At 40.2% G+C, this 25661-nt stretch overlaps 1 protein-coding gene and 1 long non-coding RNA gene across 3 annotated transcripts in view; one reads left to right on the top strand and one right to left on the bottom strand.

Annotated features, from left to right (window-relative positions):
• Positions 1-3210: 3210 nt before the first annotated feature.
• Positions 3211-13657, bottom strand: fem1c (fem-1 homolog c). The gene is made up of 2 exons (XM_048526746.2): positions 12520-13657; positions 3211-5646 (listed from the first exon to the last, which is right to left on the bottom strand). The coding sequence occupies exons 1-2, from the start codon at positions 13061-13063 to the stop codon at positions 4337-4339; spliced, it is 1854 nt and encodes a 617-aa protein (XP_048382703.1). The 5' UTR covers positions 13064-13657; the 3' UTR covers positions 3211-4336.
• The window catches only part of LOC125450694 (uncharacterized), a 33341-nt gene continuing 19836 nt past the window's right edge, over positions 12157-25661 (top strand). The window contains exons 1-3 of one of the 2 annotated variants that reach the window (XR_007247126.1): positions 12157-12886; positions 13429-13774; positions 22793-22973. This is a non-coding gene — a long non-coding RNA (uncharacterized LOC125450694). Of the gene's footprint in view, positions 12887-13428; positions 13775-22611; positions 22974-25661 lie in introns of both variants that reach the window. The other variant, XR_007247125.1, reaches the window with a different exon arrangement.

The raw sequence follows: 25661 nt of genomic DNA, 5'->3' as shown, positions 1-25661 counted from the left end.
TATCATTGACTTCACAATGGCATCAAAACACACGTCAGATAGACACAGCCATGTTAAATGGATTAAAGCCTGAAAAAGGTACTTGGAGAGGACTATCAAGATAAGGGATACTATTATGAACAGTAGGACCCTACAAAGTACTGAATCAGAGACACCTCGGTGTGCCTATCCACAGATCCTGAAGATAGGAGGGCAAATAGTTAAGGTAGCACATTGAATTCTTCTTCTTAGTAGCCGAAAGGTAAAATTCAAGAGCTGAATAGAAAGATTATGCTGGAACTGTGTAAGATGCTAGTTAAGTCACAACTACAGTTCAGGTCACGTAGAAATTATGGCATTACATTAGACATTCGACATTCTCAGGTAAAATTGGATAGGCTGAACTATTTCCTTTGGAGCAACAATGGCAAACAGGGTGCCTGACAGAGGGTACCTGACTGAGAAACACAGGCATGGTGGATATAACGGCACACTTTCCATTAGTACAGGGTAAATAACTAAGGGGCACAGGTTTAAGCTAAGCGATAGAAGGCTAAAAGCAAAATAGTTTTTCCACAAAGGATGGTGGGAGTCTTGAACTCATTGTTGGAGTGGGTAGTTGAATAAAACGTTTGCAACCCTTAAGCTGTATTTAGATATTCACTTGTGTTGCCATAGCCTCAGGTCAAAAGCTGAAAATAGGATTAGTGTGATCAGGTCTTTGTTGATCAAAACGGACATAATGAGCCAACTGGTTCAGTAAGACTGGGTCGCTGAATATATTTAAAACTGACAAATGATTTTGTGATAACAAAGTGTGGAGCTGGATGAACACAGCAGGCCAAGCAGCATCTCAGGAGCACAAAAGCTGACATTTCGGGCCTAGACCCAATTATTTTGTGACAGGAGAATTAAGGGTTAAGGGAGGAAAGTCTAATTAAGACCACAACCAAACCAGCCATAATTTATCAAATGACAACTGATTGCAATTAACTGGCTCAATGTCAATCATTAGATAGGCCAAACTGGTTTATTACAGAATATTCAGTTTTATCAACAGATTCACTACAGGGCAATTCTATCCAATTACAGAATAGGCAACTGTTTGTTTCCCATCCATTCTCTCTCCACCTCCCAGTCATATTTTTAAATAATTGCAGGTATTGTGATTTACATAAAACAGACTGCTGGAGAAGTGGTACTGATATACCAGTTTGGCTGACACAAGTGTGGAAGTCATCCAGAACTACTCAGGGTATTCATGCTGTGAATCTTAATGTAGGTCGCCAACTGTTCAACTATTGTATTAAAATATATTAACTACTAGACAGCTATGAAATTAGAATGGTCCATTTCAATTTGATCTATTATAAACTCTGGGAGTGGATGATAAAAAAAGTGCACTTGTTTAGAGAGAAGGAAATTTATCACGATATCCTGGTCAGTGTTTATCATGCAAACAAAACAATTAAAAATATATCTACTTATTGTAACACAAGCGAGGATGGTGTTGGGGAGAGGTTTACTGGGATGGGAGTGGAGAAGAGGCATTTAGCTCTTCCATAAGATCAGGTCAATCCGATTGCAACCTCAAATCCACATGACAACTTAAAAGATAATCCTTCAACTCCCTGCCTAACAAGAATCTACCTCAAAAATATTTAACAAATCTGGTACAATCTTCCTGAAAAGTTGGTGGAAGCAAAGGCAACCATCAGGAAAAAAAAATTTCCATCTCAAATCAGCCTTAAATGTGTGACCCTAATTTTAAAACAATGATCCCTAGAGATACATTATTTCACATGAGGAAATACCCTCCCCACATCTACCTTGTCAAATCCATTCAGGAGCAAATTACTAAAGTCGCTGGAAATACTCAGCGAGTCTGGCAGTGTCCATGAAGGAAAAAACAGCTAACATTTCGGGTCTGATGGCCTTTCCTCAGAACAAGTTCCCTCAAGACCTTGGTTTCTCAATAGAAAAATCACCAGGTATTCATCTCGCAAATCTCCTTTGACTATCCCAAATGCATTAACATTTATCTGTGAATAGTGTAATTAATAATGGAGAGAGTTGCTGTACAAATTGGTTGCTGGTTTACCTAAAAAATGATAATAACAGGGAGACTCAAACAAAGTCACTGGTAGTAAAACGTATAGGAAAGCCCTGAAATTGTTAACGTTGCTCCATACATAAATTCTCTTAACTCAGTTCTCAATCATTCCAATTGGGACCGGAGAGGAACAGTACAATTCAATAAAAACTGCAGGTATGTAGGTGAATACCGTGTGACAAAGAATCATTGGTGGGGCTTTACTCCCAGAATATTTTGTTGGACTTTCAATTATGTACACTTCCTCAGTAAAAATCAGCAATTTTGGATCAGGGTCCAAAATAATTCATATCACTGAACAGCCTCCCTATTTATTGCCCACCACTGTGGTATGACACTTGGTTCAATGAGCAGCAGTCCCATATCTTGAGAAACCACTTAACATGGAGGTAAGATACTTATTGAACTTGATAGTGACCATGATAAGTAGTAATAAAGTAGGCACACCCAACCACAGCAGCTGGTGTGAAGCAATTCAAAAAAGCCGCATGTAAAAAGTGGTTTGAGATGCACACTTCTGCACACTCAAGCATTCTAATTCATCTGAAAAACAGTTTTGATAAGTCAGTTAAATTGCAGTAAAAACAGTAGAACTATTACAATAGTTTTCATCACAGCATCCCTTTACCACTTTCGCCTGATAAATTAAAACTGGTTCACAGGTCAGCAATAAGTTTTTATAAAAAAAAAAATCTGTGCCATACCTTAAGGCTCAAGAACCCCAAATGCCCTCACAGCCAGAGATTAGGGAAGTTCAAGTATGACATTTAACCAGCTCAAAAGCCTTTTTGGAAAAAAGTGCTTAATGCAAGAAAACTGTGGTGCAGAAATCAGATTTAGGAATGAAAAAGATCAATAATTTCACCACCAGCCAGAAAGAGAGCTTTACCTGCAAAAAAGAGAGACTTGGGTGACCAGTTTGTAAAGTAATATTAATTTAACATGTTACTACTATCAGAGAAACAGCTGAAAATTCTTCTAAAACAAATGGTGAAATCCAAACATGTTCTCATAAGGAAGCCAATGTTAAAATGTTCTAGATGCAAATTAAACAGTGCCTGCCTTATGGAATGGAAATATTTAATCAATGACTCAGTTGATTGGACAGCAATTTCATACCAGTGAATGCAAGTGCAGCTTTTTTTGTGCATTTTATTTCGAATGCTTCATTTAAGACATTACATGGCCAGTGTACCACAATAATTCTCATCTGTTTCAGTAAAGTGCAGAATTACAGTATTTGCCCGAAACCAACATAGCCCTCAAATGTCACATCCAGATTCAACAGCAATGTGGATATTGTTTCATGTATTACTTTGCTGTAATATCTGGTAGTTATCAATACCTTGTAGGCAGGTTGTTGTTCAAAGGAAACATCTGAGTTTGCTGTACAAAGCTATTAAAAAGATTTGAAATCAATTTAATGATGCATTAACTTGTATAGATCAAAAGTAGTTCAACTCTCTCCTCACTCCATTACACAGTAAAAAGGGAGTCAAAATGCAGCAACTTCAAGGATATAGCCCTATTTATATTCAAAAAAAGCTCTAGGTGCTTCCATCAATAAAGTGGTCAGAATACCAAACACAGTTTGAAAAACAAAGCTTTTTAAATAAATGAGCACTCCACAAAAAGCATGAGAAAGATGCCCAATGTTCTAATCAACTTCCAATATCTGCATAGTGATGTATTCAACATGAGCAGTATTTTCTCCAAGCCATTGCACTGGGAGACTTTAAAAGCACTTAAGGCATTGACATTAAAGCCAGCTTTGACAGTGTGCAGAATCAACAAAACAGAATGCCAGTTTTCTTTTTCAGTGGGAATATTGCATCTACACTAATCTGGACCACGAGAAACTTAGAAGAGTCACTTTGAACCTATCATTTCATTACTTGTAAATATTCAGAACATAAACCAAGTTTAGCAGAGGTGTTGCTAGAACTCCAAATTATAATAAACAATCAAGTTTAAACAAAAAGCAAAGCAGCGTACAGTAGACTTGCATTAAAATACAGATGAACAGATATAAGATACTATATACACACATGCATGCATTACCATTGTGCATGAATTGCAATGCAAGGTGACCTAGAGGGCAAAACAAAAACATGCAATCAAAATTCACTAACAGCTGCTGAATCCATTCAAGACCTCTTCGCGCACAGATGAAAACTAAAGCACGCAACAAAATTCTTCCCCTATTTACAGGCATTCTATAAACCAACCTAAAAAGCATTCATTTCATCTGTGGAGCAAGATGAAAGATTCCAGTTTTTCTGGAATCTGTCCTTTGTAAACTAATTGGTGTTTTACTATGGCACAGGCAGCAAGACACTGCAAACTTGTGTGGTTGATGGGCTGGATCAAGTTTTTTCCCATTTCCTTCTCATCCAGTAAATCGCAGGCAGTCTGTTTATGGGAGTTTGTGGTGTCGAAGTGTGCACCTGCCTTTATTAGAAGATTCATGATTTCAGGATGATTGTTGCGTGCTGCAATGTGCAGTGGGCTGTTGTCCTCAAAGTCTCTTGCATTGAAATCTGCACCACACTCTAGCAACATTGCAGTGACTTGAAAAGATGGAAATTTACAAACTGGATAGCGGCCCACAGAAGTAGTGTCTTTATCAACTGCAAGATGTAGTGGGGAAAACCCAGTTTTCCCTCTGGAGTTAAGTTTTAAAAATCTGTAAATGGTCTGGCGCTTGAGATGTTCTTGCTCGGAACTGCATTTCACTTTCTCCAACAAACAAATTAGGTGCAGAATTATTGAGAGAGCTTTGCTCAATTGTATTAAGTCAGGTGAAGTCTGTACCTGCTTCATGGCTCTGTCTATCTCAAAGACACTTTTGCTCAATATTCCAATCAAATCATTGAAGGACACACAAGTTCCCAAGACACCTTTTGTGCGATCTTGCAACATGAAAGAAAAAAGTTCAGCAAAAGACAGCAAGCTGCTTGCTGTCATTGGACTTAATGGATCCAAATTGTTCTGCTGCATGTCCAATGCATACTTCCATAAGTTGATACACCTTTCAAAATTACCAGAATCAGCATACACAGCACCTCTGTATCTAATATAGTAAGAGGTATCAGGGTGTGAAGGACCTAGTATTCTCTCTCTGATCAAAAGTGCTTGCATCCTCATCTCATCAGGATCAGCAATCAAGGCTTCCAGTTCCTCTGGAGAGGTTACTTCTTTGGCATAATCATAAGCCATTATTAACTCCTGAGGCTCTGGTTTAGTGAGAACATTAGTCTCATCACTGTATCGCATGTCCATAGCTTTCTTCCAGTATTTCATTGCTCCCAATAAGTCTCTCTTCTTGTCCACAAATGTGGCTCCAAGCAGCTCTAGGGCATCAATACGTTCAACTTTGCTTGTTTGAGGATGTTGAGTCAAGAAGTCCACAATATTGGTATGACCAGTCACACTGGCTGAAAGTAGTGGGGTCATCCCATAGCCATCTTTCTCCATTTTGGCCCCATACTTAAGCAACATCTTCATGATATCCAGGCTCCCAGACTCAGCACAGTCATGCAAGGCTGTATTTCCTTTAAAGAGAGAAAAATAAATGTTGGAAATATTTCATGTTTAAACCATGTTGGAGAATACTGAAAGCATAATCTGGTATAGCAATAAATCATTGATTACATTTGAAACAAGAAATAAAGGGAAACAGTTTTTAAAACTAATTTTAATCTCTGCAACAGAAAAGACCCTTAGGCAGAAAATCTGTTAGACACACAGCTTGGTCAATATTTTCTTTCCTAATGGAAAGTTAACCTTAAATACACTCACTCAATAAAAAGCCAGGATTCTATGCACACTGTACTCTAACCATCCAAGATAATAATGCATTATACCGAGAAAGATTCAGAGGGCCATAACATATAATCCATTCATGTAGTAAAATAAAGAATTAGAAAGCAAAATTTGAGTGTGTAGCATCATGACACATTTGGTCAGATGTCAAGAAAGCTTGTTTTAAAGAAATCCTGAGAAAGGAGGACAGTTTGATGCAAAGCCTTTAGAAAGGAAATCCAAACAGTTGAAAGTATGGATATGAACTATATGTCTACTTTATCAATCCCTTCAGCACTTTTTATACTTCAATTAGATCTTCTCTTACTTCTAAACCCAGAGGTTTTAGACTAAACTGCTCAATCTCTCATAAGAAAAACCCTTCATCTCTAGAAGGAACCTCGTGAACCTTCTCAGAACTGCCTCCAACAATTACATTTCTTAAGTAAGTGGACCAAAACTGTATACAACATTCCAGACACACAACACAGATGCTGTGCAGTGGTAGTGTGGAAGAACAAAAAACAGGACTTAGAATCTCAAAAAGAATAAATACATTACTCCAGGTGCAGTCTTACTAGTTCCTCATTTGGTTGTAGCTACAATTTTCCCTACTTTCTTACTATATTCCTTTCATAATAAATATAAAAATTGCATCTGCCTTCCATATTACCTCCATACTAGTTTTTCCAAGATTCATGCATGAGGATGCCCAGATGCCTGTAAAAGCAACCCTAGCACAGATAAAACTTGAACTACGGAAATGACGGAGTCAGGCAATGCTACGTAAGCAAGTGAGTGACCAGAAGCTCATGTTCTGTTATATAGGACATCAAGGTTTTGGGCTGTTCGATTCAACCTCAGGTAGTTGAGAAAGAATAAATGAGTTACTGGTGAGGATTAAAGCCAATGACTTTGATTTTCTCAAAACATAGCGGAAAAAGATTCTGCTCATCTAATACTAGAGAAACATGTTGATAACTTACCAGCGTGCACGCATGTGACATAGTGCTAGGTGTTAAAAGAGTGCAAGGAAACTAACATCGTTTCCAGACGTTGCTGCCAAATTATAGCATGAAAGAAAGAAGAAACGAGAAGTCCCCATGGATCAGGCTGTCAGAGTTACACAACAAGGCAACAGACCCTTTAATCCAGCTCATCCATCCCGACCAGGTATCCTAAATTAATCTAGTACCATGTGCCAACATTTGATCCATTACTATTCATCTACCCATCCAGATGCCCTTTAAATGTTGTAACTGTACCAGCCTCCACAACTTCCTCTGGCAGCCCATTCCACACATCCATCACCCTCTGCATGAAAAAGTTGCCCCTCAAGTCCCTTTTAAAATCTTTCCTCTCTCACTTTAAACTTATGTCTTCTATTTTTGGACTCCCCTATCCTGGGGAGATGATCTGAGCAATTCATCCCACCTATGGCCCTTCATGGAAGTTTATAAAATCATGAAGTTACCCTTCAGCCTCTGATCCTCCAGAGAAAATAGCACCAGCCTATTGAGCCTCTCCCCACAACTCAAACACTCCCAACGCCAGCAACATCCTTGTTATTAAACTTGAAAGGGTGCAGAAGGGATTTACATCTTTCATATAGCTGAGAAACCAGAATTGAACGCAGTATTCCCTAAGTGGCTGAACCAATGTACTGTACAGCTGCAACATGACATTCCAACTCCTATACTCCATGTACTGACCAATACAGGCAAGCATACCAAATACATTTTTTCACTACTTGTGATTCCACCTTCAAGGTGGTGTGAACCTGTATCCCGTATCCCAAGGTCTCTTTGTTCAGTAACTTGCCCCAGGACCTTACCAGTAAGTGTACAAGTCCTGCTCTGATTTACCTACCAAATTCAACGCCTCATATTTGTCAAAATTAAATTCCATCTGCCACTCCTTGGCCATTGGCCCATCTGATCAAAGTCCCGTTGTACTGAAGTAACCTTCTTTGCTGTGCACTACACCTCCAATTTTGGTATCACTTGCAAATTTACTAGTTATTCCTCCTATGCTGACTGCCAAATCATTCATGTAAATGACAAGCAGTGGACCCAGCACCAATCCTTGCAGCACACTGCTGGTCATAGGCCTCCAGTATGAAAAACCATCTTCTAAAATCATGCTCAGTCTCCTACCTTCAAGCCAATTTTGTATCGAAATGGCTAGCATTCCCTGGATTCAAAGTGATCCAACTTTGCTAACCAGTCTATGTGGAATCTTGCTGAACACCTTGAAGTTCAAACAGACAGACAATTTCCACTACACTGCCTTCAATCTTTTGTCACATCTTGAAAAAACTCAATTTTCTGAGATACCATTCTGCATACATAATGCTATGTTATCCATGCCTAAGCAGTCCTTGCCTTTGCAAATACATGTAAATCCTGTCCCTCAGAATCCCCTCCAATAACTTACCCACCACTGACATCAGACACACTGGTCTACACTTCCCTGGCTTTTCTATATCACCTTCCTTAAATAATGGCACCACATTAACCACCCTCTCCAACATCTCACCCACCCCTACGGACGATACAAAAGCTCAGCAAGGGGTCCAGCAATCACTTCCTTAGCTTCCCAAAGTTCGAGGATATACCTGATCAGGTCCCAGAAATTTATCGTTTTAAAATGCCCAGCACCCCCACCTCTGTAATACGAACACTTTAAGATATCGCTATTTATTTGTCCAAGTTCTCTACATATCACATCCTCCTCCTCAGTAAAAAGTGACAGAAAAATACTTGTTTAGTATCTCACCCATGTCCTACAGAAAGCCTTGTTCATCTTCAAAGGGCCCTATTCTCTCCCTAGTTACTCTTTTGCCTTGAAACGTATTTGATAAATTTCTCTGGACTCTCCTTAACCATATTTGCCAAAGCTACCTTGTGTCCCTTTTTGCCCTTTGATTTCCCTCGAGTATACTCAGAGGGATTCACTCAATCCCAGCTGTCTATATCATACACATGCTCTTTTCTTCTTGACCAGAGTGAAGGTCAAGTTTTGCTCCTTCTCTAGTAGGTACACCCACATACTGAATAAGAAAATGTTTTGTACACACTTGACAAATTCATCTCACTTAAAACAATAGCAGTCCCAGTCTATGTTTGGAAATTTAAAATCCCCTACGAGTACAACCCTTCAATTCTTAAAGATATGAGATCTCCTTACAAATTTGCATCTGAATTTCACACTGACTACTGGAAGGCCTTGAGCACAAACACAATAAAGGTTATCATTCCTTTCTTATTTCTCAGTTATACCTGCATCACTTCACTGAACGTAGTCCCTGGAATATCTTCAGAGTACAGCCATAATGTTATCACTCATCAAAAACCACTCTCATGCCTCTCTTGCCCCACCTTTCTATATAGCATCTATACCTCAAACATTAAGCTGCCAGAGCTATCCTTCCATGTGACATTTCTGTAATAGCTATGATATCCCAATCCCATGTTCCAACTAAGCTCCAAGTTCATCTGCCTTAAACATCAGGCCTCTTGCATTGACATAAATGCATCCTGACTTATCAGTCTTAACCTCATTCACTGCTTTGATTATTTGATATGGTCCTCTTAACTGTCCCAGCCTCAGCCTTCTCTTCTCTCACTCTCTTTGGGTCCCAACCCCCTTACAAGATTAAAGCCTCTAAACAGAATTAGCAAATCTCTCCACCAGGATATTGGTTTCCTTTCAATTCAGTTACAATCTGCCCTTCTTATACGGGTCAAATCTACCCCCGAAAATATTTCAATAATCACAAAAAAAAGTAAACCCTTGACTCCTATACCAGCTCCTCAACCATACTTGTGCTCCATCCTCCTCTACTTACTGTCACAGCATGTGGCACCAGGAGTAATCCAGATATGACTATTCTCAAAGACCTATTTTTCAAATCTTTTTACTTAAATTTCCTACATTCTCTGTTCAGAGCCTCATCTCTTTCTCTTTCTATGTCGGTGGCACCAAGACATGCCATGACTTCCTGCTGGTCACTCTCCCCTTTAACAACATTCTGCGCACTCTAAGATATCCTTGACCCTGGCAACGGGGAGGTCAGACTCCACTCTGGTTTCATGAGGTTGGCCGCAGAAAGGTCTGTGCCCATGATTAGAAAGTCCCCTATCACCATCGATCACTTGCAATCTGACATACCTCTCATTGCCTCTGCTGTAATCTCAGTACCAATAACCAGGCTGTCAGTGCTACATTCCCACTTGAATCTATCACTATGTACACTTTACAAAACAGCATACTTGCTTGAGATGGGGTTAGCCACAAGTAGCTCGTGCACTACGTACCTATCACCCCTACCTTTCATACAAGTAACCCATCTACTTGACTGTATCAATGGTTTTCTAACTTCCTGAATCTGCCTATCACACCCTCTGGTTCCTGCAAGCTCATTGCGTCCAAAGGAACATGAGATAAATGATGCAGAGGTGGGAAGAGGAGCCATGGCAGGATGGTTCTGTAGCTACCATTGGATAGTTAAGAATGGAACTAGAGGGCTCTTGTAGCACGGCAGCAGTACCTTTACTTATGGGCCAGTAGGCATGGTTTCAAGTCCCAATTGCTCCAAAGGGGTGAGATAGCATCACTGACCAGGCTGATTAGAAACTATTGAAAAAAAGCTAGATGAGAACAGTCACATCTAGCAGGACAAGAGGCCTCATGAATCTCTTCTCACTATTTCCTTTAACCATCCAAAACTTTTTCTATTGCTTTCTCCGATTCAAAAGATAATTTCACCTTAAAAAAAATGACAACTCTCTGAAGTGGTCCACATATTACCAAGTTCAACACCAAGTAAACAATAGTTCCATAATGAACAAGTCTTTCAGAAGACCTGCACATATGAAGGAAAATTGAGCAGTATACAATTAAACCATAAAGGAAGCATCAATACTTGAGAACAGAATCTTTTGCCAATCCAGGTGTCAGATGTAATCAGTTAGTTGTCTAATAAAAATTGGATCAAATGTCAGCAGATTGACTTCACATCAGCTCCTTACAAGCAGAACAGAATTCCAACTGATAAAACAGGGCTACATTTTCCAAACCCAAGTCCCAAAGGCGAAGAAACTAGTTCAGTGCCATGAATAACTAGTTATTTTCTTATAAAAAGAACTAAAAAGTCAAGAAAAAAATTCCAAAGGAACATAAAGATTCGAGCATTTTCACAATAGTAGAGGGTACCTTTTATCTGTGCTCTGGGACGACATACACTTCCCCTGTTTCACAGTATTATACAAATACAGATGGACACCACATAACAAACACACCATTGGCCAAAATGGCTTTGAATACAAGGAAACACATTTTAGACTAAAAAAGGATCAAAAAGGAACAGTGGACAGGTTAGACTCTCACAAAACAAGTCTACTCCCAACCAAATTAACAACCTTGCAATCTGGCAGTGCTACTCTCTTTGAAATTTGGTTTTCATGTCTTGCACTTCCTAGGGCAAAAAGGTTTTTTTTTTAAAAACAGCATTTTTCTTTACAGAAATACTCAAAACAACATTATTGTAAATAAATTCACATGAATAAGGAAATGAGCCCTTCCGAAGTATTTTTATCCACTTTCACTGCTAACTGAAGACAACTTAAGAGTTGGCACAATCATTTTCACAGAATCTTGTATCAAACAAGATAGCCCGAACAGTTGGTAGAGTGCACTGTAATAAACAACTTTTAAAAATGGGCTCTGCTTACCAACTCGAAGAGTTCTGTTCATCCTGTCATACATCAATGCTCACCTTTTAATTTAAACAAAATGTACTTTTTAAAATTAGAATAAAGTTCCTTTAAATTGCTCTTGAATAGTGTATCAATAATATTTGCTTTGCTGGAACCTCTAAATATCAGTTTATTGAATATGTATCTTTCCCAGAGAGTATAACTCCTGCTAAAATGTTTTAAAACCAGATTCTATTGATGCATTGTCTATACTTGATCAGTTCCTATAATCTACAGGTGATAGCACATACACATCCATCCAATAATCTGGCCCACTGCTCATACAATAGGTCACAATATACATCTTACTTTAAAAGAAATAGCTCAAAGTAATTGTGATGGCTTTGAGAGTTTACTTAATTGCCAAGTCATGCACTGCATTGTACCATATTACTTGGTGTCAACTGGAGTACTGTAGCCGAAGGCTGGTAGTTTGCTTTCGGATAAAAGAGTAATTAGGTAGGATTTCTGCACAACACTATCTGGAAGTGTGTACGTGCAGATTGTAAGTGAGAACAGGATCAAATAACATCACAGTTCATCGTTGGGTTGGATAGTGGTGAATTGATGCTTTTACATGTTACAGATAAGCTGCATGGATACATTATGTTCTAGATGAAAAGCAAAGATCCAAAGCAACTTCTTCTTTTCTACCCCAATCATTGCAAGAAGCTTGATCGTTACTTACAAACTGACATCAGGAATCGGGACAGACAGGCACAGAGAAAGAGACAGACACATACAGGCAGACACCGAGAGCGCAAGGCAGTCACGGACAGACGCAGAGATAGACCCTGAAAGACAGCTCGGTGGGACGGAGGTAGTTGCGAAGCGAAGGCCGCGGGGCTTCCCTTCAACCAATACCTTTCACACTTTTCCTGTTGACATCAGCTCCTTTCTGCAGAAGGTAATCGGCGATCTCCCGATGACCCTTGTAGCAGGAGATCATGAGGCAGGTATGGCCGTGCCTGTTGGCTACCTCCATGTCAGCGCGGTGCTCGATCAGGTACCTGACGATATCCAAGTGACCGTCGAAGCAAGCAGCCCGCAGCGGGGTCGAGTTGGTCAGAGTGGTGTTGTTGACCGAAGCTCCGTGTTCGAGCAGAGACCGCACCACGGTGAGGTGGCCGGCGGCCGAGGCAGCCCACAGAGGCGGCGCCCCCTCGATGGTTTCGCCGTCGAAACTGACCGAGCCGCCGAGCTCCACATCGGCGCCGCACTGCTCCAGCAGGTAAACCACCACGTCCAGGTGGCCGTAACGGGCCGCCATCAGCAGCGCCGTGGCGCCGTTGGTCTTCTCGGCCGCCAGCTGCGACACCTCGTCCGGGCTCTTGGCGGTCAGCAGCTTCTGCAGCAGCCGCAGTTTGCCGTCCCGGGCCGCGTTAAATACCGCCGTCTTGAAATCCATTGTGAATCGGGAGTGGGGAAGCTCGGGACCCGGTCCTGGCCTGGCCTCTGGCCCTCGTGCGCCTGCGCCCCCCTCCCCGGGGCTCGCGCTGCCCTCTCGCGCCGCCGCTCGAGCTCTAACCGCCGCCACTGCCGCCTCCTCCTCACTCCGGCCGGGGGCACTCACACCGACAGACCCCTTCCTCTCCTTTTCTTGTCAGGTCTCTCCAACTCTCTCTATTCCGTTCCTGGTCCCCGCTTTTTTAAAATATATTTAATCCACTCCACTCCCTTCCCCTTTTTCCTGCTTGGTTGTAGTTTATATATATTAAAAAATCACTCGTTTGCTGTCGGGTGGCTTTTCAACCAGTTTGCTAACTTTTGCAGGTTCCTTCGCTCACAGTCCACACCGACCAACTTTTTTTTTGTTTTAAATACCACTACCAGCCTAAAGGTAAATTCACACAGTAGAAGAGCCGACGAAAAGCACCGCCGGGCTAACTTTATTAGCGGAAGTTGAACTTTTTCTTCAATTGAAAAGCATCATGGCTGACGCGCCGAGGAGTCTGAGCTGGAAACCCACGGAGCACGACCCATTATGACGAGACTGGTTTCTATGGCGTCCACGAGCCAATGGCACGATAGGAGAGTTGTAGGGGCGGAGTCTCTGGTAGAGGTCAGCCGCAAAGACGTTCAAAACGCCAGGCGTTTCAAAATGTGCCTGCTGGGCGGGGTGAGTGTCGAAATTGAGCACCATCTAGTTTACGATCTCGAGAAAATTAATTCAATGTACTTGATTGAGTTTTACAAAAACTATTTTTTTAAAGAAATGATTTCCCATGGTTCAATTTTATTTTTTTTTCCGTAGCTTCATGTTCTGAAGTTGATGACTCATGCTGCTCTCATTTATTTATTTCACCCTTTTTTTTCTCATAGTAAGTTCAATACTGATTTGAAATATGACTTTTCTTGGTAAATTGGATTCATGATGAACGTAGAAAATCATCACATTCATCGACTAAGAAATCCACATAGCTATCTGAACTGCTCACCCAGTGTGAAATGTAAACTACCTTTGCCCATTCTCATTGGGGTAATGACGTGTACATCTCCATGGGGTGTAGATAACAAAATTAGATTATTCACTTAGTTCTGAGTTTTCATTGCATGGTATATTGCTTTGGAGCCAAGTTGCCCTCAATAAATCTGCTAATCTTGATTTCCCCCATTCCCAATCCTGACAGCCAAGAACATAGAACAATACAGCACAGAACAGGCGCTTTGGCCCTCGATGTTGTGCCAACCTGTGAACTAATCTTAGCCCCTCCCCCTACACTATCCCATCATTATCCATATGCTTAACCAGGGACTGTTTAAATGCCCCTAAAGATTGTCACCACCTGACTGTCAAACAACTGAAAAATATAGGCTTTGACAAAGTGAGCAGCAAGTAATAGATAACAAAGTGTGGCGCTGGATGAACACAGCAGGCTCAGGAGCACAAAAGCTGATGTTTCGGGCCTAGATCATCCTCCAGAGAGGGGGATGGGGAGAGGGTTCTGGAATAAATAGGGAGAGAGGGGGATGCGGACCGAAGATGGAGAGAAAAGAAGATAGGTGGAGAGGAGAGTATAGGTAGGGAGGGGATAGGTCCGTCCAGGGAAGACGGACAGGTCAAGGAGGTGGGATGACGTTAGTAGGTAGGAAAAGTAATAGACACTGTTCGTGAGTCACACAATGGAACACATCTAAAATGCACCACTTCTTATCAGAACAAAAGCAAATAGTAACCAGTTTCTGGATAGCTGAAATAAAAACAGGGAATAATGGAAATACTAAGCTCAAGAAACATCTCTGAAGAAAGAAATAGAATTAATACTTAAGGCCAAACGTCAAATTCTATTTAATGCTGATTTTCCTTCGGAGTGTAGAGCAGATAAACCAGCTGTGTTTTCCTAACAAATTTGGTCATTTGAATTTATAAGACACCTCCAAAATGTTGTAAAACTTTGAGAGAGTGCGACAAAATAATTTTTGACGCTAAGCCACAGAAGAAAATGTGATGAAAGTGATGAAAGACTTGGTCAACATTGGATTTTAAGGACTGCTAGAGGTAAAGAGGTTTCAGCGAGTAGAGTACATCAGATGACCACCGGTGAGGTGCCAGAAGACTGGAGGTTGGCTAACGTGGTTCCACTTTTGAAGAAAGTTGCTAGGGAAAAGCCAGGGAACTATAGACCAGTGAGCCTGACATCAGTGGTGGGCAAGTTGTTGGAGAGAATCCTAAAGGTCAGGATTTACATATATTTGGAAAGGCAAAGACTGATTAGGGATAGTCAAAGTGGCTACGTGTGTAAGAAGTTGTGTCTTACTAATTTGATTGAATTTTTGAAGAAGGAACAAAAAGTATTGAGGAGGGCAGTGCAATGGAGTTCAGTAAGGCGTTCAACAAGGTTCTGCATGTTAGATTGGTTAGTAAGGTTAGATCACATGGAATACAGGGAGAACTAGCCATTTAAGTACAGAATTGCCTCAAGGGTAGAAGACTGAGGGTGGTGGTGGAGAGTCACTTTTCAGACTGGAGGCCTGTGACCTGTAGTGTGTCACAAGAATCAGTGCTGGGTCCACTACTTTTCATCCCTGGACACCATAGGCAATTTAGCATTGCCAGTCCACCTAACATGCACATCTTTGGACTGTGGAAGGAAACCAGAGCATTCAGAGGGTACCCAAACAGAAATGGGGAGAATATGCAAACTCCACACAGGCAGTCACTCAAGGGTAGAATCAAACCCAGGTCTCTGGCAGTGTAAAGCAAAAGTGCTAACCACTGAGCCACTGTGCCACTTTTAGCCATGCTAAGTTGCCCACAGTGTCCAGGGATGTGTTGGTTAGGTGGATTAGCCATGGAGGTTGCAGGGATGGGGTGGGTCTGGTATGCTGTTTGGAGGGTTGGTATGGACTCATTGGGCTGAATAGCCTGTTTCCATACAGTAGAGATTCTATGAAGTGTAGGCTGTTATTTTATTAAGTAACCTAATCTGTGGTAAGTTATCAAACACCTTCTGAAAATCCAAATAGGTTACATCCATTGCTCCCCCTTTATCTACCTGATTTGTTATTTCCTCAAAAATGAGCATGATTGAGGAATGTGACTAATAAAAGAAAGTGAGTTGAGATAAGAGAGGTATGTTCACAGGTAAAAACTTGAAAATAGTGGATTTCCACAGGGATAAGTGCTGCATTTGTAAATAATCATAATTATTTACAATATATCTTAATGACTTGGATGAAGAAAGTGAATGTACTATAGCCAAATTTGTGGGTGACACAAAAATAAGTGGACAGACAAATTGTGAGATTACTCAAAGTATCTGCAGAGGGATGTAGCCTGGTTGAGTGAGTTTGCAAAAACTTGACAGGTGGAATATAATGTGTAAAAAATTGAGGTAAGCATTTTGGCATGAAGTATAGAGGAGGTGAATATTATTTAAATAGAGAATGATTGCAGAAAGCTGTAGAACAGAGATTTTTGTTTCATTCATGAAGCACAAAAATCTAGCTTCCAATTTCAGTGGATAAATAGGGAAAGCAACTGACATGTTGGCCTTTATTTCAAAGAAAATTGAGTATAAAAATAAGGAGGTTTTGTTAAAACTATGCAAAGCAATTAGCGATACCACGACTGGAATGCCATGAACAGTTTTGACTCCCTTTTCTAAGGCAGTTTATAGGGTACTGAAGGCAGTCCAAGGCTACTTTTGGGTGTGGAATGTCTGTTTTATGAGAAAAAGTTGAGTAGGTTGGGCCTTTCCTCATTGGAATTTAAGAATAAGAGGTGACATGATTGAAACACACCAAATTCTTAGAGGACCTGACAGGGAGATGTTGTGAGGTTGTTTCCCCTTGTGGGAGCCTGTGCGACCAAACTGAATGATCTCAGAATAAGGGGTCACATATTTCAGACAGAGATGAGGAGGAACTTCTTCCCTCAGATAGTGGAATTTTTTTTGCGACAAAGGGCTGTCAAGTCCGGGCTCATTAAGCATGTTTGAATTTAAGATAGATTTTTATTCAGTGAGAGAATCAAGAGTTATAGATTTGTTTATTTGCCACATGTACTAAGTATAGGAATACATAAGTACAGCGATAAGTACCATTCATTGCCGCTGACTTCATTACAAAAGCCAGAATTAGAAGATTTTAACAGAGACAAAAGGTAAGCAAGAAAAAAAGAAAAGCCTGGATCTCAGAGTCCCAAGTTCCACCTCCATAATGGTACAGGTGCTGCTCCAATCACTAGGACGCCCAGGAGGCTTCTACTGCCGCCATGCGGAAGGTCAGTTCTCACCGCTGACACCACTTTACCGGTCTGTTCTTGCTGCCAATTGCTACTGCCTAAAAGGCAGAAAGTGAAGTTGTGGATTATCAGCCATGATTTTATTAAATGGTGAAGAAAACTCAATAGGCTGAATGGCCTACTTATGCTCCTACATTTTCTGGGTCTTAACCATGCTGTGTGCATTTACATGCACACATTCCAAATGTATCTTACTGCCTCACATTTTCTCCATCTGATCTCTCATGTTTCTAAATTATTCTGTACTCTAGCAATATTTATCTCTACTAGTCTTCTATTCACCACATTTTTCTCTGTAATGTTTAATCCTGGTGCCCAACAGTGTCAATTTCATTCATGAGTGACACATCTACAATATACAGATTCCTCCATTCCCTGAACATGTCCCAAAGCCCAAAGAATCTGAAGTTCCTGAAAGGTTAACTGCAGGAATCACAACCCATTTCATTTTCATATTATCAGTTATCAAACGGATGAGGCTTCCTTCTTGAAGAACACAAGGATTAGGAGCAGCAGTTGAACATATAGCCTTTCAAGTCCACTCTGCCATTCAGGATGACCACTGCTGACTATGGCCTTCAACAGCACGTTCCCACTTGCTCTCCATGTCAGCTGATCCTCTCAGTAATCATAACATTATCTAACCCAGCCTTAAATATTTTCAATGATGGACTGTCTGCACCTTCTAGAGAAGAGAATTACAAACACTCAGAACTTTTGATTGAGTAATTTTTCCTCATTTTAGTCCTAAATGATTCCCCTCCTTATCATGCGACTGAACCCTAGTATTTTGGGCTCCTCAATCTACTTTGTCATCTCCTTCATAATTGTGTATTTTTCAATAATATCATCTGTCACATTTCCACACTCCAGAATGGATAAGCCCAATTAAGTAACTCAGCCTGTCATCACAGGACAACCTAACATCCTGTCGAACAGCAAATCTCCTGTCTCTGCTGCGTCTGTGCTACATGTGGTTCCAGACTCGACAACATGATTGACTCTTAACTACCCTTTAGAATGAGTGAGAAATTCATTCGGTTCAGGAGAAATTCAGGATGGACAACAAATGCAAGAATTTAAAACAAATTTGGTCCCAATTACTTTTGCTACACAGCCTCCAATGCAAAGAATCATAGCAAGAAGACGCCCTTCAGGCTGGTGAGTCTACACTGACAATAATACTACATTATACCTGCATTAGTTCCACATTCCATCACTTAACCCAGAGCCTTGAATATTATATTTCAAGTACTCACCTTTTTAAAGGTTGTGATGTTTCCCACCTCAACTATTTTTTCAGCAGTGCATTCCAGAATGCAAGTATATCTTAAATTTGATGGCCAAAACTACACAGTATTCTAAATGTGGTCCCATCAAAACCTTGTGCAATTGTAGGAAGAATTTTTCTTAAAAATTCCGTTACTCCAATCCTATTGCATCCCTTTGTAATGAAGGTCAAAATATTCTTTACCCTTTCAGTGATTTTCTTTAACTTAGTATCGGAGAGGCAATGCATCATGGTTCATGTACCTCTACTAGAGCTGGAGAAATTTTTCTACCCCATGACTGTTCAATCCACTAAAACCACAGCAATCTTATACTGAAATTTCAACATGGTGTGAGAATGTCAGATTACTGGAACATTCTTGAGAATGTCTACTCAATTTGCAAGGTGCATGATTTTTTTTAAAAAGCAAGGCTATTGTTTCTTTTCCATGTCAACTTTTTCCACATTATTTCCAATATACGGCTTTTTATTTTTGTATAGTATCATCAGATCCCTCAGAATTTTGTACTTATTGCAAATACTGACAGATTTTTGCAGGATTCAAAATTAGGTTTTAACAGAAGGTGTCAGAAATGGGAGAAAAGAGCATAAAGCTGCTTAAAATGCCCTAAACATCAAAGGAGTCTTTTACAACATGAGTTTTGTGGGACTTCCCCAACAGATGTAAAGACCATTTATTTTTCTTTTACTCTATTCTTGATTGTGGACTAAATTGGGAAGAGGACTGTTATACAACAAAGGACCAAGGAAAAGATTGCAGTACTCTTAAAAAGCAAGTTAGTGAAACACATTGTAAATCATGTTGACATTGTTGTTCTGCAAGCAGTTTGATAAGGAGTAAGAGGAGACAGCTCAACTGCAGTGTCTGTGTGCATGATCAGATTTGGCCAGCAACAGATTGCTGATTGGTGTGTGCACTTGTGGCCAGTTATGATTGCCAAAGGACAGTGGCCTGAAAAAAAAACTGATTGGTTCCTGTGTGCTGAACAGTTTGTGGGTGTGTACAATACTGGTAGAAGCCTTCAGGCTGCTGAAAGACCAGGTGGTGTGTCAGTTCCGTAAAATACCTAAAGCCTCAAGTAAACCAGAGATAACAAGGTGTAGAGCTGAATAAACACAGCAGACCAAGCAGCTTCAGAGAAGGAGGAACGCTGACGTTTTGGGCCTAGACCCTTTTTTCCGAAGAAGGGTTTAGGCCTGAAATGTCAGCTTTCCTGCTCTTCTGATGCTGCGTGGCCTGCTGTTGTCATCCAGCTCTACACCTTGTTATCTCAGATTCTCCAGCATCTGCAGTTCCTACTATCCCTCAAGTAAACCTGTTTATCTTTGCCAATCAGCTGTTGCTGCATTTAACCAATATGTCAGAGATTTTATAATTTGTGAATCAAAAACTCTGTGCCTTCTCTGGAAGTGAAAGAACCAAAGGTTTTAGGAAAGGAAAGGAACCCATCCCCAAATCTTGAGGACCAATGCTGTTGTTCCCTTTCCCCGGATTTCTTTTAGCTCCACTCATAAAATCATTTTTTTTGTCTGACTGTGTCTGTCTATTTGTGTGTGTAGTATTGTTTTAGAAGGGGGCTAGAATTTATTACAGTTATGTGTTGTCAGTTCACAATTGTTCACCTGTCATTAGAATCTATGTTTTTGTAATCAATAGTAATTCTTATTAAGTACAGAAACTACATCTATATATTCCTGTCAGTCAGACATGCAAATTGGGGATTTTGCATACTTTGATCAAATCTTTAACTTTTATGATAACTCTGAGAATAGAATGGCTTGATTTCCAGCAAGCTAGACAAGGGAGCTATGACACAGAGCTTACGATGTTTAACAATGATCGATTTCCTAGAAGGAAAAACATACTTGCCCAGTGAGAAAACAGCAAGCCTACTAGTATGAGATTTGTTGGCCACCATAGACTCTCTCCTGGTTCTGGGCAATAAGTTCTAGTAGCATCTGGTTCACTGCCTCCAGCTGGACATAGCTGACACTGTTAGCTGTGCAGTAAGCTGGCATTACTGGCTTATACTGTTAACTGGGGTACTAGATTTGGGCTCTCATTGAAGGTTGATTTTAATTTAGTTGTTTCCCCAATATGATTTTAAGTGTTATGTACGTTTTAACATTGATGTAGATTTTAAATGTTACTAGTCAGTCAAATTCAATTATAAAGAGTATCCTGGATACAAATTTGAGCAAGTCAGGAGGAAAGGTAATAAACGTGTAGCTTATTATAAAACTTTCATTGTAAAGAAACCCAAAAAAGAAAACAATAAAAATGTGAAATATCATTAAACTAGATTGGCAGAGTCTTGGGACTCTGACAAACAATTCAGTGGGGAGAAAAAAGCAGAGATAGAATAAGACATTCATAGAATCACTGCAGTATGGGAGCAGGCCATTTGGCCCAACCAGTCCACACTGACTCCCTGAAGAGCATCCCATCCAGACTCACGCTCCCATACCCTATATCCCTGCATTTTCCCTGGTCAACCCATCTAGCCTGCACGTCTTTGGACACTATGGGCAATTTAGCATGGCCAATCCACCTAGCTTGCACATCTTTGGACTGTAGGAGGAAACTCATGCAGACATGGGGACAATGTGCAAACTTCACCCAGACAGTTGCCCAAAGGTGGGATTGAGCCTGGGTCAGTAGCACTGTGAGGCAGCCGGGCTAACCACTGAGCCACCATACTGCCCCATGAATGTGTCTGGATTTAGCAAAGTTAAATGTGATATATTTCAATGCGAGGAGCCAGAGAAATAGATAAACAAGCGGAGGGCACAAATAGGCGTTTGGGATTATCGTAGTTATGACCCAGACTTGGCTAAAAGCCTGGTACAGTAGACAGTTCAATATTCCTGGTTCTAGTGTATTCAGAAGAGAAAGAGTGGAATAGAAGAGGATCAGGAGTTGCAGTATTGGTCTAGAAATCAATTATCGTAGAGGGGAACGGTGGTATCTTGGAAGAATCCTCAAATTAGACCATGTGAGTAGAAATAAAAAACACTAAAAGGGAAAACAAATTGCTGGGTACACACTGTAGGTGCCAAAACAATCAGGAAGAGACAGAGGATCAAATATTTTATCAACGCTGAAGAATAGGATATAAGCAAAACTGTATTAAATGCTATTTAGGCCACAACTGGAGTACTATGTACAGTTCTGGTCACCACATTATGGGAAGGATGTGATGGCACTAGAGAAGATGCAGAGGACATTTACCAGGAGGCTGTCTGGGCTGACAGGTCTGTCTTATGAGGAAAGATTGGATCATCTGGGGCTGCTTACCTTGGAGTAGTGAGAGGGAACCCAGTAGATGTGTATACGATTATGAGGGTCATAAATAGGATGGAAATTTTTCATTTGTAAATGGGTTAGTAACTAGATGATGTAGATTTAGGGTATGAGGTAGAAAGCTAAGAAGAGAGTTGCGGAGTAAATGTTTACTTAGAAGGTAGTGGGAGTCTGGAACTGACTGCCTAAAAGTGTAGTTGAGTCAAAATGCTCATAACGTTTAAGTAGTAGTTAGTTGTACACTTGTGTTGCTGTAGCTTCCAGGACTACGGGTCAAAAGTTGGAAAATGGGATTAGTGTAGTCAAGTATTTTTTGACCAGCATGGATACAATGTGCTGAATGTCCTCCTCTGCCGTAAATATCGATACAGCTATAATTGATGAATAATGCTTGTTGAATAGGCAAATTGTGCAGGTTTTATTTACAGTTTAGGTATTTATGTCACATACAGTTTTTTGCTTAAATTTTAGATATTTCAGGATATAGAGCTTTTCATTTTCTGGAACTCATTTGTGGCTTGTCCCCATTTAGCCCCTGAAATATAGAGGTGGCATATGAAGCAAACGCTGTGTTTATTATACAAAGTATTAACCACAAATGTGGTATGCCTACAGCTACATCACAAAATGGACACAGCATCGAAAGAAACAAAGTTGCCATTGGACAACAACATAGATATCAAAGTGGACTTTGCAGTGCCCAAAAACACTGAAGCTGATACAGAAAGATTTGCTTTAGGAATACTTCATGGGAAGATCATGAGTGATTCATTTGAAAAATCTCTTCGATTGACAGGCATGCCTCTTATTTTATGATTGTAATCAATGTAATCAATGAGGTGATTGAAAGAGGGAAAGATACAATCCTCAGAGATAGTAAGAACTGCCAATGCTGGAGTCTGAGATTACACGATGTGGAGCTGGAGGAACACAGCAGGCCAGGCAGCATCAGAGGAGCAGGAAAGCTGATGTTTCAGGTCAGGACCCTTCTTAATAAAAGATACAATTCTGTTGTCTGATCTATGGAAACATTCTCTTAGCAGCTCTGTAAATCCCACACATTGTGCATTATTGTTCTTTAAATATTTAATTCTGCAAATAGCTGTTTTGTCTTTCTAAAAATAGCAGTTTTGTTTCTCTTTATCCCACATTCGCACTGTCACAGATTGAATCAAGTATTATTTCACCATTGTTTGAAAATATGTTTAAATGTATATTGCACACAAAGATTTGGATTGTAGATACCAACTAAATTTAATTTAAAAGTTGTCAAACAGGTTGCAAACTCTGTTGTGTTACATTATAATAGGAGCTATTAAAATTTATTTCACAGAAGTCCATGACAAGCTTAAAGTATGTGAAATACCTTTCCTCAATTGTTCGACTGAGCGTTACTGCCCTCTTCTGGTTCTATTCTTAGCTATCCAGTCGTAGCTGGATGATTTTGTGCAAACCTTTTCCCCACATCCTAACCTTTATCTTTGAAGATCTCCAAAGATCTACTGACTGCCTTTTGTTTTACATCTACATGCTGGTCCTCATGACATCATCCGAATATATGACTTTCTATTTGTATGATAACACTCAGCTCTAATTCATCTTTGTCAACCGTCTAATGCTCTGTGTTGTCAGCCTAATTGTCCACAATCCAATCTAGCCCAAGTTAGTTTTATCAGATTAAACAGTGGGAAGATCCAATCAATTGGCTTTAAACCTCCAACTATTCCTTCAGCTCGATTAAATCCCCTCCCTGACCACTGCAGACCAAACAAAACAATTCAACATGCTGTTTGATCATACACTGAGCTCTTGCCTCTGTATCCTTTCTACCGAAAATGACCACCACCTTTTATTTCTAGAACATTGTTGTTCTCAACTAATCTGCTGTTAAAATTGTCATGATGTTTTGCCACTTCCAGACAAATGCTTTATTGGTCACACGTACTTTCCACATGCTGCAAAATTCAACTCACCTAAAACTGTGCTGCTCATATTCTAACCTGCAGCACCTTCCTCACCATTACACCTGTTTTCCATGATCTTCATTGGTTCCCAATCACCCAATGCCTCACATTTCAAATTCTAATGTGAAGCATTCACATTTTTCCTTTGGCCTTGTGCTTTCCAACTCTAATACGTTCAAGCTTGACAAACCTCTTGAGAACTCTGCAGTCCCCAACTACGGACTCTTCTTTGACCCCATTCAACTCAACATTGATGATCATGATTGAAGTCGTCTAGAAACTTAGATCTGAAATTTTCTTCCCAGATTCATCAACTCTCTCTCCTTTGACACTCTATTTCAAGCCAGTGTTTGACAAAGTTCTTAATAAGTCATTCCAATATCTCAGAAATAGTAGGAGCTGCCGATTAACTGCCAATTTAAACCAGAGGAGAATCTGAGGTAACAAGGTTTAGAGCTGGATGAACACCGCAATCCAAGCAGCATAAGAGGAGCAGGAAAACTGACGTTTCAGGTCTGGATCCAGACCCGCAATGTCAGCCTTCCTACTCCTCTGATGCTGCTTGGCCTGCTGTGTTCATCCAGCTCTACACCTTGTTACTCTGATATCTCCTCTGGTTTAAAATCAATCCTTGTCTGATTATACCTCTTGAAACAATTTATGACAATTTCCAACCTTAAATTACCTTGTAATTAAAAATTGTTGTACATTCCCAGAATGGTATTCAGTCATAAATTCTGTCCAACTCGGCCTTGAAGATATTCAATGATGCAACCTTCAGTATTTGCTGGAGAAGAGAATTCCAATGTCCGAGAGCAGAAATTCTTACCTGTTTTGATTTTAAATGGGAGATCCTTTATATTTGAACTGTGTCCAGTTCTAATTTTTCCGAGAAAGGAAAAATTCTCTGGGCATCAACCTGTCAAGGCAGCTCAGAATTGTGTTTTGTATGGTTTCTCCTAAACCCCACTGAGTACAGATGCAACCTACCCAACTATTCCTTATATATAGTACCTCTTCCTATAAAATATTGTGATTTGGCAGCCACAAATACCTAAAATAGGTGCTTATAGATAAACAGGAACACTGATGCCAGAAGGCTCCCTGTTATTGGCTCAAGAGAATAGTGTCCTTAGTACAGGAAATGCTGTCTCTGATTTCTATTTCTGCTTTGCCCTGGACCCCAACTGCTTAGAATTATTTGCGTGTTTCCAGAGAGAGTGAAAATTTCTGCTGTGCCAAACAGGAGTTCTGTAAGAGTTTTTTTTGCTGTTATAAATATGTAATTTATTACATGTTTTATGTCTTATATTACACCAATCAGGGTAGTAAAAATTTCTCTGAAATTCTTCTGATGCAAGCGTATCCATCTTTAACTAAGGAGACCAAACTATTCCAAACTATTCTCCGTGTTTTCCATCAATGCCCTGCCCTGTCTTGTATAGTTCTTCCTTTCTGCAAGAAAAGCCAACATTCCATTTGACTTCCTAATTACTTGCTGTATTATCTTGCTAGTAATTAGGAGTTGTCCTTTGATTTGGTAATTGGATTCACCAAAGGCATTAAATAGAGCTTTGAAGTGAAGAGTCAAAATGGCATGTAAACTCATAATTCCCCAAGTATCCTGGGACACGAAACAAAGTAGTGTTATCAAGTCACACCTTTATGACAAAGGAGGAGGGCATTTTGTGCATCAAATTC

This window comes from Stegostoma tigrinum, chromosome 3, assembly GCF_030684315.1.
Source record: "Stegostoma tigrinum isolate sSteTig4 chromosome 3, sSteTig4.hap1, whole genome shotgun sequence".
Classification (NCBI taxonomy): Eukaryota; Metazoa; Chordata; class Chondrichthyes; order Orectolobiformes; family Stegostomatidae; genus Stegostoma; species Stegostoma tigrinum.
Note: the sequence above shows the minus strand (reverse complement) of the source record. Positions and strands in the feature narration are given on the sequence as shown.

Excerpts from the sequence above, each read along its gene's own strand:
- fem1c (XM_048526746.2), bottom strand. The coding sequence starts at position 13,063 with ATGGATTTCAAGACGGCGGTATTTAACGCGGCCCGGGACGGCAAACTG. Across the intron at positions 5,647-12,519 it reads CAACAGGAAAAGTGTGAAAG|GAAATACAGCCTTGCATGAC; the intron begins GTATTGGTTGAA and ends CTCTCTTTAAAG.